Here is a 15,467-nt window from a genome sequence, read left to right on the forward strand (position 1 = left end):
GCTGGAAAGGCATCCGCAGCGTAAAAACGTGCTCGATGAGTTGGTGGTTCATTCCACTGTGGTGACACCAGATTATTAAAGGGACTAAGCCGAAAAGAAAATGAATGAGCTCCTTGTTTGATCGTCTTTAAAAAGGAGTTTGCCACCTATGCAGAGGCTTTAAAAATAATGAAGGGTGAGAATGCAAAAAACAATTGTATGATTTGTTTTAAAAAATATGGTTTTATCTAACCCCTAACAAAGTTTCTGTTTAATGTCTGGATGATTTGTTAATTATTGAATATTTTATACATTGTGTTTTTTATGGCTCTATAATTGATTCAATATCTGACATTTTTCAGTCGGTTTGTGAAAGTTTACAACGGAATGGAGTTAGATGAAATTGTTTTTCTCTTGGGTCTTGGTTTATCTTCGGTTTCCCGAAAACACCCGACCCCTCTGCGGCTTTTTTTGTTCACCGAAAACATTCGATCACGTAATGCGGCTTCGGTTTTCCGAAAATGGCCGAGCGCAGAACGGCCGCTTTCCGGAAGATCCGGGTGCTAAGGCTTCAACATAAACAGCAATGGCGGAGGCAGCGGCAGCGTCAACAGCGGCTCCAGCAGTTATCGGAGGCTGGACGAAGCACGTAACCTGCAGGTTAGTGGAAATCCGCCGATAAACGCGCTTATAATAAAACGAAACGGTCACTAATATAAAACACAAACGGCTGTCTGTGCGTCGATGACGAGGCTTCGGTTATCGCCGCTGTCTTTGTGCTGAACTGGATGAGTGTGTGTGTGAGAGTGTGTGTTTGTTATTGTAACGCACAGATCAGTCCGACAGCGGCTGTTTTTTTGCGTTTCTTTCTTCCTCTGTTAGTGTATCTCTGCGACATCCGAGTTTGTTCAAAACAACACGACAGCGCATCTTCCTCATAATGCAGCCAGTTTGACAGCTAGGAAGCCATAAAATAAAACCTTGAGTTTACTATTCTGGGATTCAGCCAATGTGTCAGTGTCAGCCTTGATGATTTATGCTTATGAATTAATTTATCAGGCTTTATCCAAGTCTAGTCATGACTTTACAAAATGTACGTTTTTATTTAGCCACACAGTCAAAGGTATAACACGACTTAAAGCACAAGTAATATGCAATGTTTACATTAGCACTATTGTCAAATAAACGCACATATGAAGAACTAATTAAGTCTATCCATATAAAATATGTGGTCAGTGTAATGCATATTATAGTCATGTCCTTCTAAAGTCGTTTTTATATTAATATGACCTGGATCTTAATAATATTTTGTTATGAAAATCTTGTTTATTAACCTTCGGATAGCTAGATTATATTTCAGTGGCACCAATCAAGGCCAGTCTCAAAGCCATCCTTCATTTCTAGGTATTTCATGCACGGGCTTTGCAAAGAGGGTGAGAACTGTCGATATTCACACGACCTCAGCAGCTGCAAGCAAACCATGATCTGCAAGTTCTTCCAAAAGGGATGCTGTGCTTTCGGGGACCGTTGCAGGTATGAGACACAATGATGTAATGTGTTGCATTATAATGTGCACCAAAACATCCGCTGGCGCTCATGACCAGATCTGAACAGATCTTGCATAACATCAAAGGTAATGTAATCTGTATTTCTGTGCTGGAGAGCGTAACACGTGAGCGGGTTTAAATGCAGTAGCGGTAAGCAGGGCTTCTGAGAAGCGTTGTGTGTTGCTTCATTACATGCCTGCGACATCTGAGACGCGGAATTTTTTTGTAAACAAGTTGTTGGGTTAGTCGCTTTCTTAAAGAGGCAGTTTATCCAAGTCATTATTTAGTTCTTCCTAAATCTGTAGGGGTTTTTGTCGAAAACAGGTTTTTAACCCTCACCCCATTTACGTTTGAAGAGTTTAACATTTTAAAAATAAAATATGGCATAAAAGAATACATTTCTTAGCATATCTCTTTAAAATAAATGAAAATGAGTAATTGTCCAATGCATTTCTGTTAGATTAATGTTATATGCATAGAAATAAAATGCACTAATATAGAAGTGGCCTCCAAATGCATCATTTGCATGTTCGGGTATCTATATCTATAGACCACATAAATGCAAATGAACAATTTGCAGACCTTTTTTTGTTTCTTTATTTTGAGTCAAACATGAAAATTACTTAAAAATTTACTTGCATCAAACTTGTTTGCGTTTTATATTTTATTTTGATTATTTTTTATAAATAAGGTATTTTGAAGAATGTTGGAAACCGCATTTAACTCCTTAGTATTGTTTTACCCTAATTCTTCCAAATTTCCTCATTTGTGTTTAAAAAAAAAAAAAACATAAAAAAAAAAAAAAAAAAACGTAAATATTTTCAAGTGTACTTGCTGTCTAAATCTACGTAAACGCCAACAAGTGCACTCGAAACAAACTAGCCAACAAGCCAACCACCTTTGGCCAATGCAGTCAAGTGCACAGGTGCTTGAAGCGGTGTAAAAATTAGCCTGTGAGCCAGACAGTTCAGACAATGTTTGTCTCATATCTGTCTGCGGTCAAGTGTATCCCCATAGTAACTGCTGCCCCCAGCTCGGCACTATGGGAATGTCTTTGTTTGGCGTTGGCTGCTCTATGACAGCATTACATCTGACTGAGAGCTCCCTCTTACTCTCCTCCTAAGGTCTGTTTCCTATGGATTCAGGGTCTTCAGCATAAATATCTGATTTTTGTAACTAGACTTTGTGGAATGATTAATGGTGATTAATCGCATTCAAAATAAAAGTTTGCATTTACACAATATGTGTCTGTCTAATGTGTATACACACTTATATAAAATGCAAAAGTGAATAAATCAGGGGGAAGAATTTTATATATATATATATATATATATATATATATATATATATATATATATATATATATATATATATATATATATATATATATATATATATATATATATATATATATATGAATACACACACCCAAAGCAGGAAGAATTATTATTATTATTATTATTATTATTATCATCCTGATTGCATGATATGCCATATTTAATATTTAAGACAAATATGTATTACACCAGACAGCATTTCTAATTATATATTTGTTTTGCATGAACATTGTCATTTATTTTGCCCTGATTGGACCATCTAAAAATGACACGCCTCAAATATATACATGCATGATGTGTGTATTTATATATACATAATAAATATGCACAGTGCATGCATATATTATGTAAATATTATGGCGAGTGATGTAAAAATTTGACATGATTTCTGAAAATAAAAGCATACAATTTGTTAGCATGTTAGCAAGTATTTGGACTGAAAATGTATAACAATTAACATTTAAATAAATAAATATATATACCATAAATATAATATATACCATAAATTTGTTCCTAATAAAATAAACAAAAAAACATAACATTTGAAAAGCTAACTTTTTTTGTTTAAAAATGCAGGACTCACTAGCTTAAATACTATTACAGAATTCCAGTTCCTGTGGATTCTGCGTCTTGAGCTTAAATACGTGCTGTCTGGGTTTAGATTGATGTCTGACAGAGTTGTATTGTTGACACGGGGAGGTCGCAGGGATGCTTTTGTCTCCATATGGGGCTCACCGCATATTTTTAGGGATGCTAGGGGGTCGTCCAGTGTTCATTAAGCGTGTGTGGAATGGGCCTCAATGTGTGCTTCATTATAGACGGATTCTCCATTGCTGCTTTGTGTCTATCTTTGCTGTCTCCTTCTAAACTCCCTCCACCCCCACCGATCTGGGGGCCAAATAGAGCAGCGTTGCAGCCTGCATGGCAATTACATAACCTCAATGTGTTAACATGCATCTCTCTCTCTCTCTCTCTCTTGCTCTCTCACGCGCTCTGCTGTTGCTACCGCCGTCAGGTTCATTCGGTTCACGCTGCCATTCTGCAGTAGCCACTTGTGTTTCCGCCACCGAGTCATTTATTTATGCGAACACCCCCCCACCCCCGCATATAGGCTGACACACGCGCACAAACACGCACGGGGCGAGAATAGGGCTGGATGACCCGGGAGGATTGAGGATGGAGGGGTCTCTAGATGCATAAGGAGAGCATTGAGGCGTGATTTGTTGGGGAGTAATGGGAATGCTAAAGGTCAGGCACTAAACTGTGTGTTATGACAGGGGGTGTTCAGACTTGTTGGTTATCAGAACTAATGGTTTAGTTTGTGCATATTGGGGAAAACTATTCCTTCTTTTTTAAACGATAAATAAACAGTATTTTATCACAATAATAATATAATATTTTAATCTACTTTAGTAATATGATTTATAATAGGTGACTTTTTTTTGGTGTAAATTTTGTATATATTAGCATTTTTATTAAATAATATTTTAAGAAATATATTTAAATGATTATATTTGTTAATGTCTTTAGTTTAATGTTTTGTTTGTGAGACAAAATATTTTATTTAATTATTAAAAGGATTACAATATTAAGAATCACAGTGCATCCCTAAAATGCAAGTATTTATATAAACAAACAAAACATACTAAATAAAATACCACTATCCTGTGTTTATCCATTTACATATTTAAGATATGTAGTTTATTTTATATTGTCTCCATTATATTTTAAAATATAATAAACCTATGTTCAAGCACATATTTTGTTTTCATCCTTATTATTGTTATCGATAATATAGGTACTTTAATCAAGAAAAATAAAATGAAAGATGCTTTAGGATGATCTGTATCATTAAAGGCATTAGTACTTCACATAAAATCTATTATGCTTAATAAAGATATTGCATTATTGCACTCATATTTTGCACTTTAAAATATGAAGCACATTCTGTTGAATTGAATAAAATGAATTCCTCATAGAATTAAAACATATTAGATTCGTTTGAAGAGATTTTTAACAGTGCTGTTAATCCAAAAATAGCATTAAATGGCATGAAGCTCAAAACAAACAAACAAACAAACACTTATAATATTTTCAAGTTGTTGGAAACTAAGTCAACACTTGCATTCAATATGGTTTCTGTGTTAACAAAATCACTTTCGCAAATTTAATTTGATGCAGACACCAAAACTTCTGGACCCTTAAAGTCTTCTATTATACCAGACCTATTATGAAATAATCAGTGTTAATATTCAATTTTGCAGTGCCTGTGACACACATTGCATTTATTAATTTGTTTATTTACTACAGTGTCTGTTTGTGTTGCTCAAAAGACGTTTCAGACAGCTTGCAAAAGCAAAGTCATGGGTTTGGTTTTCACAGAACACAAACAATCATGAAACACAAACCTGAAAATCCATAAACAACAACAATAAACCAATATCACAATATGCCAGTGTTGATATGAGTAATATTATGTGCAACTCTGCATTTTTAAAATGATATTTAAAAACTAATTATACTTTACAAATACATTCTTGCTAAATGAAAGTCTGTAAATGGATTTCAAATGGATTGATTACCTTACAACCATTGCACATGAAAGCCAAGCTCTTTTTTTTTTTTCCAAAATAAATGAATGTTTTCTGAAATACTAACAACCTAATGCTACATAAAAACCTGTTCTTACACACAAAGAATTAGTAAGGTTGATCAGTTAACCTAGAATCCTTTTCTTATATTTTATTTCAAGTTTTAAAATGTGTATGCTGATATAAGTAGACAGCCTGCACTATAAAACACACTCGCAAGTATTACGTCTATAAATGAATCACTTCTGTCATATTTAACTGCTGCACTATGAAGGTGAACAACACATGTACTCACCATGGTTTGTGACAGCTTGAGAAAACATCTGCAGTGGCAAACACTCTGACACCTATGAAAGAAAAAAAACACAGCATTTTAAAGATTGTTAAAGACATTTTTCTAAAATGCCCATCTTATACTATATTAAATGAACAATATTATCTGAGAACACCGTTTTAACCGTTTTAATGTAAATAGATAGTTTATCCAAAAATTCAATATTACTCTCCATTTATTCTCCCTAAAGTGAAATTAAACTTGTATGAGTTTCTTCTGTTGAACACAAAAGAAGATATTTTGAAGAATGTTGGAAACCAGACAATTGACAATACCCATTTTTTATAAATAGAAATCAGTGGGTGCAAAAACATTTTAGGTGAACTGTCTCTTTGAAGATTTACCACTCACTTAAAGTGGCAGTTCACTCAAAAATGTAAATTTCTTAACTGTTTCCCCATCCTCAAGTGGTTATAAACCTTTATGAGTTTTTTTATTCTGTTCAACACAAGTTATTTTGAAAAAGTATGGAAACCTGTAACCATTGACATCCATAGAAAAACAAATCCCATGCAAGTCAATAGATTCAACATTCTTCAAAATATGATAACATAATCTTCACATTTGGGTGAACTATCCCTTTAAATGTGTTATTTTAAGGCATTAACAATAATACAAAAGCAATAATATTTATATAAAAAACTATTGCAAAACACTAAGAGCAGGTTAAGAGCAGTGAGTAAATGACAGATTCTTCATATTTGGGTGAACTATCCCTTTAAATATGTTATTTCAGGGTATTAATAACAATAAAAATGCAATACATTTGATATCTATTATAAACAAATAACAATTTTCTTTCTTCTCATTTTTCATCTCATTTCAGAATAACCACAAAGGCCTAGAGCAGCGTTTTCTTTGCACGGCTTACCTACTGCATCAGCTCAGTTTTCATTCAATTTGCATTGTGCCCTAGGTATGAACATACCAAACCTTCCAAGCAAGACGAAGTCCCCAGTTCGAAGCCGTCGATGCCGCTGACCGCTGCTCCCCTTGCTGGCACTCCTGAACCCGTGTCTGATGGGCCAGGTGGCACGACCGGCGCCCAGGAGAAGCCCCAAGGCTCAGGGGCAGTGGACTGGGTCAATGCCGCCGAGTTCGTGCCAGGGCAGCCCTACTGCGGGAGGGGTGAGTGTGGCAGGGAAAGATGCTCAGCCAAGACAATCTGTGAAAACATGGTGCCAATAGATAAGCCAAGCAGTTGGTGTACAATATGAAGGCTGGTATTATGATCAGCTTACTACTTTTGTGGCGTTCTTGTCCTCACTTCCTGTTGAATAAATTTGATTAAATGTGTCAGGATTTTATTACTCTGATTCGAATTGAATTGGATTTCTTTTTTTCCAATTCAATCATTAATTACTGTTCCATCTGTTAACATTTAGTGAAGTAACAGTTAACAGACAGTTGTTGTTATTCTAGTTTAATTTAGATATTCTGTGCATTAGTTCACTTTTTGATTTAGGATTTATTGTGATCATAAACTAATAAATTTAATCTTAAAACATTGTCAAAATAAACATGAACCATTTTATCTTAAATGCTGTGTATCATGATGGATTAACTGATATTGAGAAGTTGAATATTCTTGGTCTTTATCGTGTTTTCACTACATCACTTGAGTCTTTATAGGCTTTTACCATGGTTTGGGGTGTTTTATTTATACTTGTGCAGTTGGCAGACACCTTTTTTTATTCCCCAAAGCAAGTGCATTCAAGCTTCATGCTTTATCAGTATGTGCATTCCTTGGGTATCAAACCCATGACCCTGGGAGTAACACAGAGAAACGCTGTTCAAACTCACCATAGGAAGCCAACTCTATGATGATAAAATAACAGAAAATAAAAGCTGTGGTTAACATCAGATTAAATGTGAGTGTTCATTAAAAAATTACAATGCCCTTTTAGATAGGATACACGGATGACTGGAAGTGCAACATGCACATCAACATAGAAGAATTTTGTATGACACTGTATAACAATAATGAATATTTTTACATTACTGTGACGTTTAGGGTAGGGGCAGACGTTAAAATACAATTTATTGGGTAATTTATTAGATAACATAAATAATACTCGGTACAACTACTGTTTATACGATACTGTGACAGTTGGGTTTAGGATTGGTGTGGGAGTAGACGTTAATAAAATACAATTATTGGAAAATTTAATACATAATGTTAATCATTTTCACAACTATATCTGATCTAGCAACAACCCATTTATAGCAATGTTAATATTTTTTAATGTACACTAAAACTGTATTTTTTTATTTAAATAAAGCTGAAAAAATATTTACATTTAATTTAAATTACTTCAGCTAACTAACAGAAATATTAAAACCAAAATAAAAAGCCGAAAGTAAAATGCATAAAAATGAGTAAACAATTGCTAAACGGCAAATTCAATATATACATAAATACGGTCATGATATATAAATATTCAGCCTGAGCTCGCGAGAAAGTATTCTACGTTTTGTCCGTTTAGTGGCTAATTTGTACGAGTTCAGTCGTACGATTTTTAAAAATGAGGCGTGGCATCCTACCCCACCTCTAAACCCAACCATCATTTGGTGATGAGCAAGTCGTACTAAATTGGATGAATTAGACTTGTACGAATTCACCACTAAATCAAAAAGTTACAAATTGCAGTGAAATTGTGTTGAAATATAAGACTAAAATAACCTTGCCATGTATAGTCGAAATCAAAATGATTAGCCCTCGTGAATTTGTTTTCTTTTTCAAAAATTTCCCAAATTACATTAAACAGAGCACAATTTTTTTCACAGTATTTACTATAGTATTTTTTTCTTCAGGAGAAAGCCTTATTTGTTTTATTTTGGCTAGAATAAAAGCAGTTTTAATTTGAAGGTCAATAATATTAGCAGCCTTAAGCAATATTTGTTTTTGATTGTCCACAGAACAAACCATCATTATACAATGACATCCCTAATTACTGTAACTTGCCTAATTAACAAAATGAAGCCTTTAAATGTCACTTTAAGCTGCATACTAGTATCTTGAAATAAATCTAGTAGAATAGTATATACTGTCATCATGGCGAAGATAAAACAAATCAGTGATTAGAAATGTGTTGAACAACATCTTATTTCTTTTAAACCGAAATTACGGAGAACAAATATACATAATTCAGGGGGGCAAATAATTCCGACTTCAACTGTATTAATAAAGCCCATTAACCCAACTGTAGGCTTCTTACAGTTGCTAAGCAACATCACAACTTGGCAGATTCTTCGAGTGTGTCCGCAGGTGCATTTCATCGCCATTTTATGACCACTTCAAATGCTGCTCATACAATCACAACTAGCTGTTCTGTAATGCAGCCTGAATAACAGTCTCCTTTACTAAACTTGGACTGACCCAGCACACGCAGCAGATCTCCGGCTGTGCTTTACCCCTGCTCTCTCTTGTTCTTGCTGGCCCAGACCCACTTACATTCATCTTAAAAGCTGACTTCATCAGCAAAGAGCTGAAGTAACAGTGCTGTACTTTTCCTAGTCTTTGGGCAGCAGCCAACACTCCTACATTCGGGCAAGCAGGTGCTTCACTTACAGCGTTACATGGGCAGAACACCAAATACATCAGCAAAATCTATGACTTCACTAGCATTGACTCAAAAAATGGATCGGTGTTTTTTTAGCTCACACCACAGAACAGGGCTGCAGAATAGAGAGTTTCACTGGAGTCAGTTCAGGATATGTGATTCACAGCAAAGTAGAACCACAATCAAATGAAAGTTGATCAATTACACGTGTTTTAAGGAAGGTTTAAACCATTAGAGGACTGCAGGAGGCTCGAATTGAAATCACTTAAAGCAGATATTCAGTAAAGTTTCACCAGGATTTTTACTTTTTTTTTTTATCACGTATTAACATTAAAAATCTAATTGACGTATTCATTTGTTTCCTGTTTTTAAATGTCTATGTATTAATTCATATGTATTGGTGTTCTTGCCATGAAAATAGCCTTTGTGTCAACATGGCATTAAATAAAAATACACCATCATCCATTTCAGCATTAAAAATTCTTCTTATTATTATCATAATCATCATCGAAGAGGAATTGGATTTAGTTACTTACGGAATAAAGACAGTCCAGTTTTGTGTTTACATTTAGATTTTTGTTTCTGAGTACTGTTAGACTGCCCAGAAAACCTTAATACATTGTTTATTTCCTTTATATCGTTGCTGTTTTGTATTTATATATTCTTGTAATTTCTTTATCATATTGTATGCAGTCATAAAAAAATCATCCTAATGAATTTAAATGTATTTATTATGATCGTTTCAGTTACTAACTTATTTACTATCAAGTTTTTCGTTTTTTTTTTTAATTTTATTTATCCAAGATCACACATCCCTATACTTCTAAATGTGGTAATTTTTCTATCCCAATCCCAGGATGTTAGTTACTAAACCCTAAAACGGTTTCTTTCCCCCCCTCTCCTCACAGCCGACCCAGTGCTGTGTGAGGGGCCCGGTCCTCTCATCGAAGAAGAGTACGAGAAAGAACAAGCCAACAAAGAAATGAAGAAGCAGCTTTGCCCATACGCCGCTGTTGGCGAATGTCGCTATGGCCTTAACTGTGCCTACCTCCACGGCGACGTTTGCGACATGTGCGGCCTACAGGTGCTCCACCCGTCCGACACCTCTCAGCGCTCGCAACACATCAGGGTGAGTAGACCGTTTACACCTGATGTGTTTAGCCAATCAGATCACAAATAGAGGAGGTAGACAAGTTCCTGTTTACTCTTGGTCCACACTCTTTAGTGCAATTTTATTGATCAATTATTTATTTTTTTCACTTTGCACCACTGATTTTTATAATTATTATGTTTGTACCATCGACTTATTAACCTTTGGATGACATTTATTTTATTTCGTTATTACTTTTTAAGAATTCAAACACAATGAGTTACACACTTTTCTTTAGTCCAGTTCTGACCACTTTTCAGTTTTATATTCTTTATGGGTGGATAGGAGTTTTTCTTATGAACTTTTAATCTAGTATTGCTGAAAAGGCTTGAGGTATTTACATGCAAAGAAAAAAACAGTACAGAGAGCAGCAGGTTTTTGATTTTTAAATCAATTAATATGGATTCCTTAACAAGTCTCAGACTACATAACTACATAAATGCATTAATTTAAAGGTATTGACTCTTTAAATCACAGTGATGCCACTGCTGTTGTTTTTTTAATGAAAAAATAATCAATAAAATAAAATGCATTCTTTGAAAAGTATTTTGATGCATTATATTTTGTGGAGTGTCACAGGCATGGGCCAGTATAAGTTTCTGGCGGTATGATAACCTTACAAAACATATTCTTTTTTTAATGTCTGGGTAAAAAACAACTTTCTTTCCCCATTGAACACAAAATATTTCATTTTAGGAAATATTTATAATATTTTGGAACAGTAAACACGTCAGGTTAAGTAATTAAAATAAATTATTGACTAGTGCTGTCTTCATTAGTTTCAAAAACACAGATTTCTTCATCACATGAAAAAAAAACCTTTACATATACCTTAGGAAAGGTATATCATCATCTTTTTTTTTTTAGTACCTTTACTCTTCCAAACTGCGGTAAACCTTGAAACCGTTTATCGTCCCATGCCTAGTGTCAAATACACAATCTAATACACACAGACAAATACATACAAAACACACCCTATCCATTATAATATACAATAAACACACAATTAATAAATCTGGCCAGCAGATCTCAACAGCAGAAAATGTAATTAAAAAAACTATTGTGCTGGATCATCTACTAAATATTAGTATTCAGAATCCATAAGTTAATGCCTAGTCATTTAGCTTCTTTTAATTTGTTATTGCCATAGAAACATTCTGACAGTTAGAATTAGTTATTTGCCTCATTTAAAAAGAACACCCTACAAGAAGACACGTACAATCCCCTCATCCTGTGATCATCTGTAGAAGCATTGTCTGTAAGTTTGTGTTTATCTGTTTGTGTTTATATTCGATCTCAGATATAATTGTTATGTACATAGATAACTATAGCTCATTTCATGTACATCTTTTTACATAGTTTCACTCTGTTTCAACATACTCAATGTGGCATGGAATAAAGCAGCATTCTCTCACAATCTCACGTGTTGGAAAGAGTTTATCTGTCTGTCTAGCTTTGGCAAGAGAGATGCCGGAGTGAGGGCAGAACAGCTATGATTTTATTTTTGTGGAGCAAATTATGATTTAAATTATGAATTCTATAAGGTCAAACTTTGCACAGGCCAAAATGACAACAATTTTCTTTAATTAAATAGTTTGGTAGTACATTTTGCTTAAATGTTGCTGGAATAAAATATTGGGTCACACTTTATTTTGATGGTTCGCTTGTTGAATTTAAGTTACATTGCATCTACATGCCAACTAATTCTCATTAGATTATATGTAGACTGTTAGATTGGGGTTAGGGTGTGTTGACATGTTCTTGCAAAGTTTCTTATAGTGAGTTAAATGTCTGTTTAGCAGCAGTATCAACAGATATTAAGCAGAAAGTCTACTAACACTCAAATGGACCATCAAAATAAAGTGATACCTAATATTGCTTTAACAGTTAGGACCCAGATCAGCATAATTATTGTTGTATATTAAGTATATAATAGATTTATGAAGGGAAATGAGGTTAAGTTATTCAAAAAGTTCAATAATATCTTTATTCTGGCCATGATGTATGCTGTTTATTATCATCAAATCTAAAGAAAAAGACAAAAATGTCCATTAGCATGCACAAGGGTTGTAGTATGTCAGTCAGTAGGTGGTTATTTCTGTCTGTTTAAATGCATTTGACAACCTGATCTATTACTCTATGAGAGCAATCCAGTCCTATGTGTTTTTGTATTTAGCCTGTATTTAAATATTTAGCATGTTTAAGTATTTAGCATCAACAGGCTGGATTTTTGTCAATCTGATCGCATCCTGAAACCAGGTGTAAACTGGCACCTTTAGTTTTAGTCAAATCTTATTCTGTTGTTTTTATTTTATTATTATTTTTTATGGCAGGCTTGCATCGAAGCTCACGAGAAGGACATGGAAATCTCGTTTGCCATCCAGCGTAGCAAGGACATGATGTGCGGCGTGTGTATGGAGGTGGTGTTCGAGAAAACCAACCCTAGCGAACGCCGTTTCGGCATCCTCTCCAACTGCTGCCACTGCTACTGCCTCAAGTGCATCAGGAAATGGCGAAGCGCCAAGCAGTTCGAGAGCAAGATCATAAAGTAAGACCTCAAGCCCTTAAGATAATTAAACGTCTATTAAGTTAAGTAGGATTCTGGGACTCTGATCTGTAATATTATGCTCTTTATCTTTTGATTACAGTAATTCTAATAGTCCAGTGCTTATTTTAAATATCGGTGCTGGCGAAAATGGTTTAACAACCTTTTTTTAGTGACAATGTAACATGTTCTCCATCAGGTCCTGCCCAGAGTGTCGAATTACATCAAACTTTGTCATACCAAGCGAATACTGGGTGGAGGACAAGGAGGAAAAGCAGCAACTCATTCAGAAGTACAAGGATGGCATGGGGTACGCACTTTTTTACAGGGGATACTTCACCCAGAAATTGAAATGTACTCGCTGTTTATTCACCTTCAAGTGATTCCAAACCTTTGAATATCCCGGTTTCTCCTAAAACAATAGAAGATATTTTGAAGAAAGCTGGTGACCATTGAATTCCATAGTAGGAAAAACAAGTACTATAGAAGTAAATGGTCACAGGTTTCCAGCTTTCTTCAAAATATCTTCTTGTGTTTAACAAAACAAAGAAACCAGTAATGGGAGAATAAATGGTTACAACTTTCATTTTTAGGTGAAGTATTCCTATAACCCGACAGTTCACCCCTCAGAAATAATAAATACGTTTTGTTTTTTACTCACCCATTACTCTTTGCCCTCCATGGACCACTAAAGTTGGCTTCCCAAAGAATATCCTGTGTTCTCTTGTCCAGACTATGAGGGTAAATGAGGCTGAAGCTGCAAAAAAAACCCAACATGATCCATAAACATTTTTCACCACTATTTATTATATATAGAACATACCCCAGTACTTCTGAAATATTACATAATCTGCTGTTCACTGTAGTTGAAATTATCTGCATCACATTTAACATTTTGAACCTGAAAAATGCAAGCAACGCCGTTTGCCTTCAAAGATGCTAATGGAGTTAGCATGCCTTTTTAGAAGTCTAGGTTTTGTTGTCCTTTGGTGACTAGGGTGGAGTTTAAATTAAAACATGTACTGCTGCCAGCCACAAGAGAGCGATCCAAATATTCTGGCTTCCCTATTTGTAGACATACAAGGCACACTTACTGGAGGGTAATGAGGCGGTTGTTATCGCAGAATAAAGCCCAACATGCCACAAAACCTACAAATTAGACGCTAAACATTGTTCTAACTGTAGTAGCTTACTAATTCTTTAATTAAATGCAAAGCTGACAGAAGTAAAAACACCTGAATAGAGTATAAGTTACACTAACCTACGTATTATTTAGTCACAAGATGGTGCATCTTGTATTCACTGATGATTAAAAGTACCCGAATGAGCCTGTATTGTTTCAGTGGTTGTTATCTCAGAATAACATATCTTGGAGTGTCACGACCAATTAGAATCAAGTATTCCAGACAGGTCGTCAATCAGGTCAAACTTGTGGGTCGTCTGCTGTGGAAAGGCACAATATTATAGACCATTATTATCAAAATTGTGATCCGTTTGTTACCTTGGAGCGTCACGACTGACCAATCAGAATTAAGTATTAAACGTTATTAAAGGACAGAAACAAACTGTGGGTCGTCTAGACTGTTATTATCAAATTGTGATCTATTTGTTTAGCTAATCTGTTTTTTCCACCTTCTCAGAACTAAACCATGCCGATATTTTGATGAAGGCCGTGGGACCTGTCCGTTTGGAGCCAACTGCTTTTACAAGCACGCTTTCCCTGACGGGCGTCTGGAAGAGCCTCAACCCCAGAGGAGACAGAACGGCTCCAATGGAAGAAACCGGGTAAGGCTTCAACTCGATGCTAGTGCCAAATAGCATAAAAGCATATCATATTTACTTTTACAATGTGCAACGGAGCCATTAATGGACTCTGTATTGCAGAACACCAGACGGACGCATCTCTGGGATCTTTTAGACGAGCGGGAGAACAGCGACTCCTTCGACAACGAAGACGAGGAGATGGTGAGGTTCGAGCTGAGCGAGATGCTCCTAATGCTTCTGGCTGCGGGAACCGACGACGACGTCACCGACTCCGAGGACGAGTGGGATTTGTTCCACGAAGAGCTGGACGATTACTATGAGCTGTACCTATAGCAGGCCTCGCTCCGTCCTTCGCTCATTTTCTCCTAAACTAACCCTCATCCCTATTTACTCGATTTCAATCCCTGTTAGAAACTAGACAGGACTGTCTCGTGTGACTGATGGGCAGTAGCGTCTTCCCCCTGTGTTGTGGCAGTGCCTTTCAGCAGGCCATTAAAAAAACAAAACAAATTCATTTCAATGAATCTAAAACACACGTCAAACGACATTAAAAAATAGCTCTCAGGCTAAAAAAAAAGAAAACAAGCAAACCTTTTCTAGTAAGCCTTCTCCATTCTGTGAGTCTGTCCATGTCTGGTTAACGTACTAGAAAAAGTT

At 35.4% G+C, this 15,467-nt stretch overlaps 1 protein-coding gene across 1 annotated transcript; it reads left to right on the forward strand.

Moving 5' to 3' along the window:
* Positions 1-552: 552 nt before the first annotated feature.
* Positions 553-15,387, forward strand: mkrn1 (makorin, ring finger protein, 1). The gene is made up of 8 exons (NM_152978.1): positions 553-639; positions 1,384-1,512; positions 6,705-6,916; positions 10,260-10,480; positions 12,835-13,049; positions 13,246-13,356; positions 14,687-14,831; positions 14,931-15,387. The coding sequence occupies exons 1-8, from the start codon at positions 566-568 to the stop codon at positions 15,141-15,143; spliced, it is 1,320 nt and encodes a 439-aa protein (NP_694510.1). The 5' UTR covers positions 553-565; the 3' UTR covers positions 15,144-15,387.
* Positions 15,388-15,467: the final 80 nt, after the last annotated feature.

The sequence above is a fragment of the Danio rerio genome, chromosome 4 (genome assembly GCF_049306965.1).
Source record: "Danio rerio strain Tuebingen ecotype United States chromosome 4, GRCz12tu, whole genome shotgun sequence".
In the NCBI taxonomy this organism is placed as follows: Eukaryota; Metazoa; Chordata; class Actinopteri; order Cypriniformes; family Danionidae; genus Danio; species Danio rerio.

Coding starts and splice junctions, on each gene's coding strand:
- mkrn1 (NM_152978.1), top strand. CDS start 566: ATGGCGGAGGCAGCGGCAGCGTCAACAGCGGCTCCAGCAGTTATCGGA. Junction 6,917..10,259: donor GCAGCCCTACTGCGGGAGGG/GTGAGTGTGGCA, acceptor CTCTCCTCACAG/CCGACCCAGTGCTGTGTGAG. Junction 10,481..12,834: donor AGCGCTCGCAACACATCAGG/GTGAGTAGACCG, acceptor TTTTTATGGCAG/GCTTGCATCGAAGCTCACGA.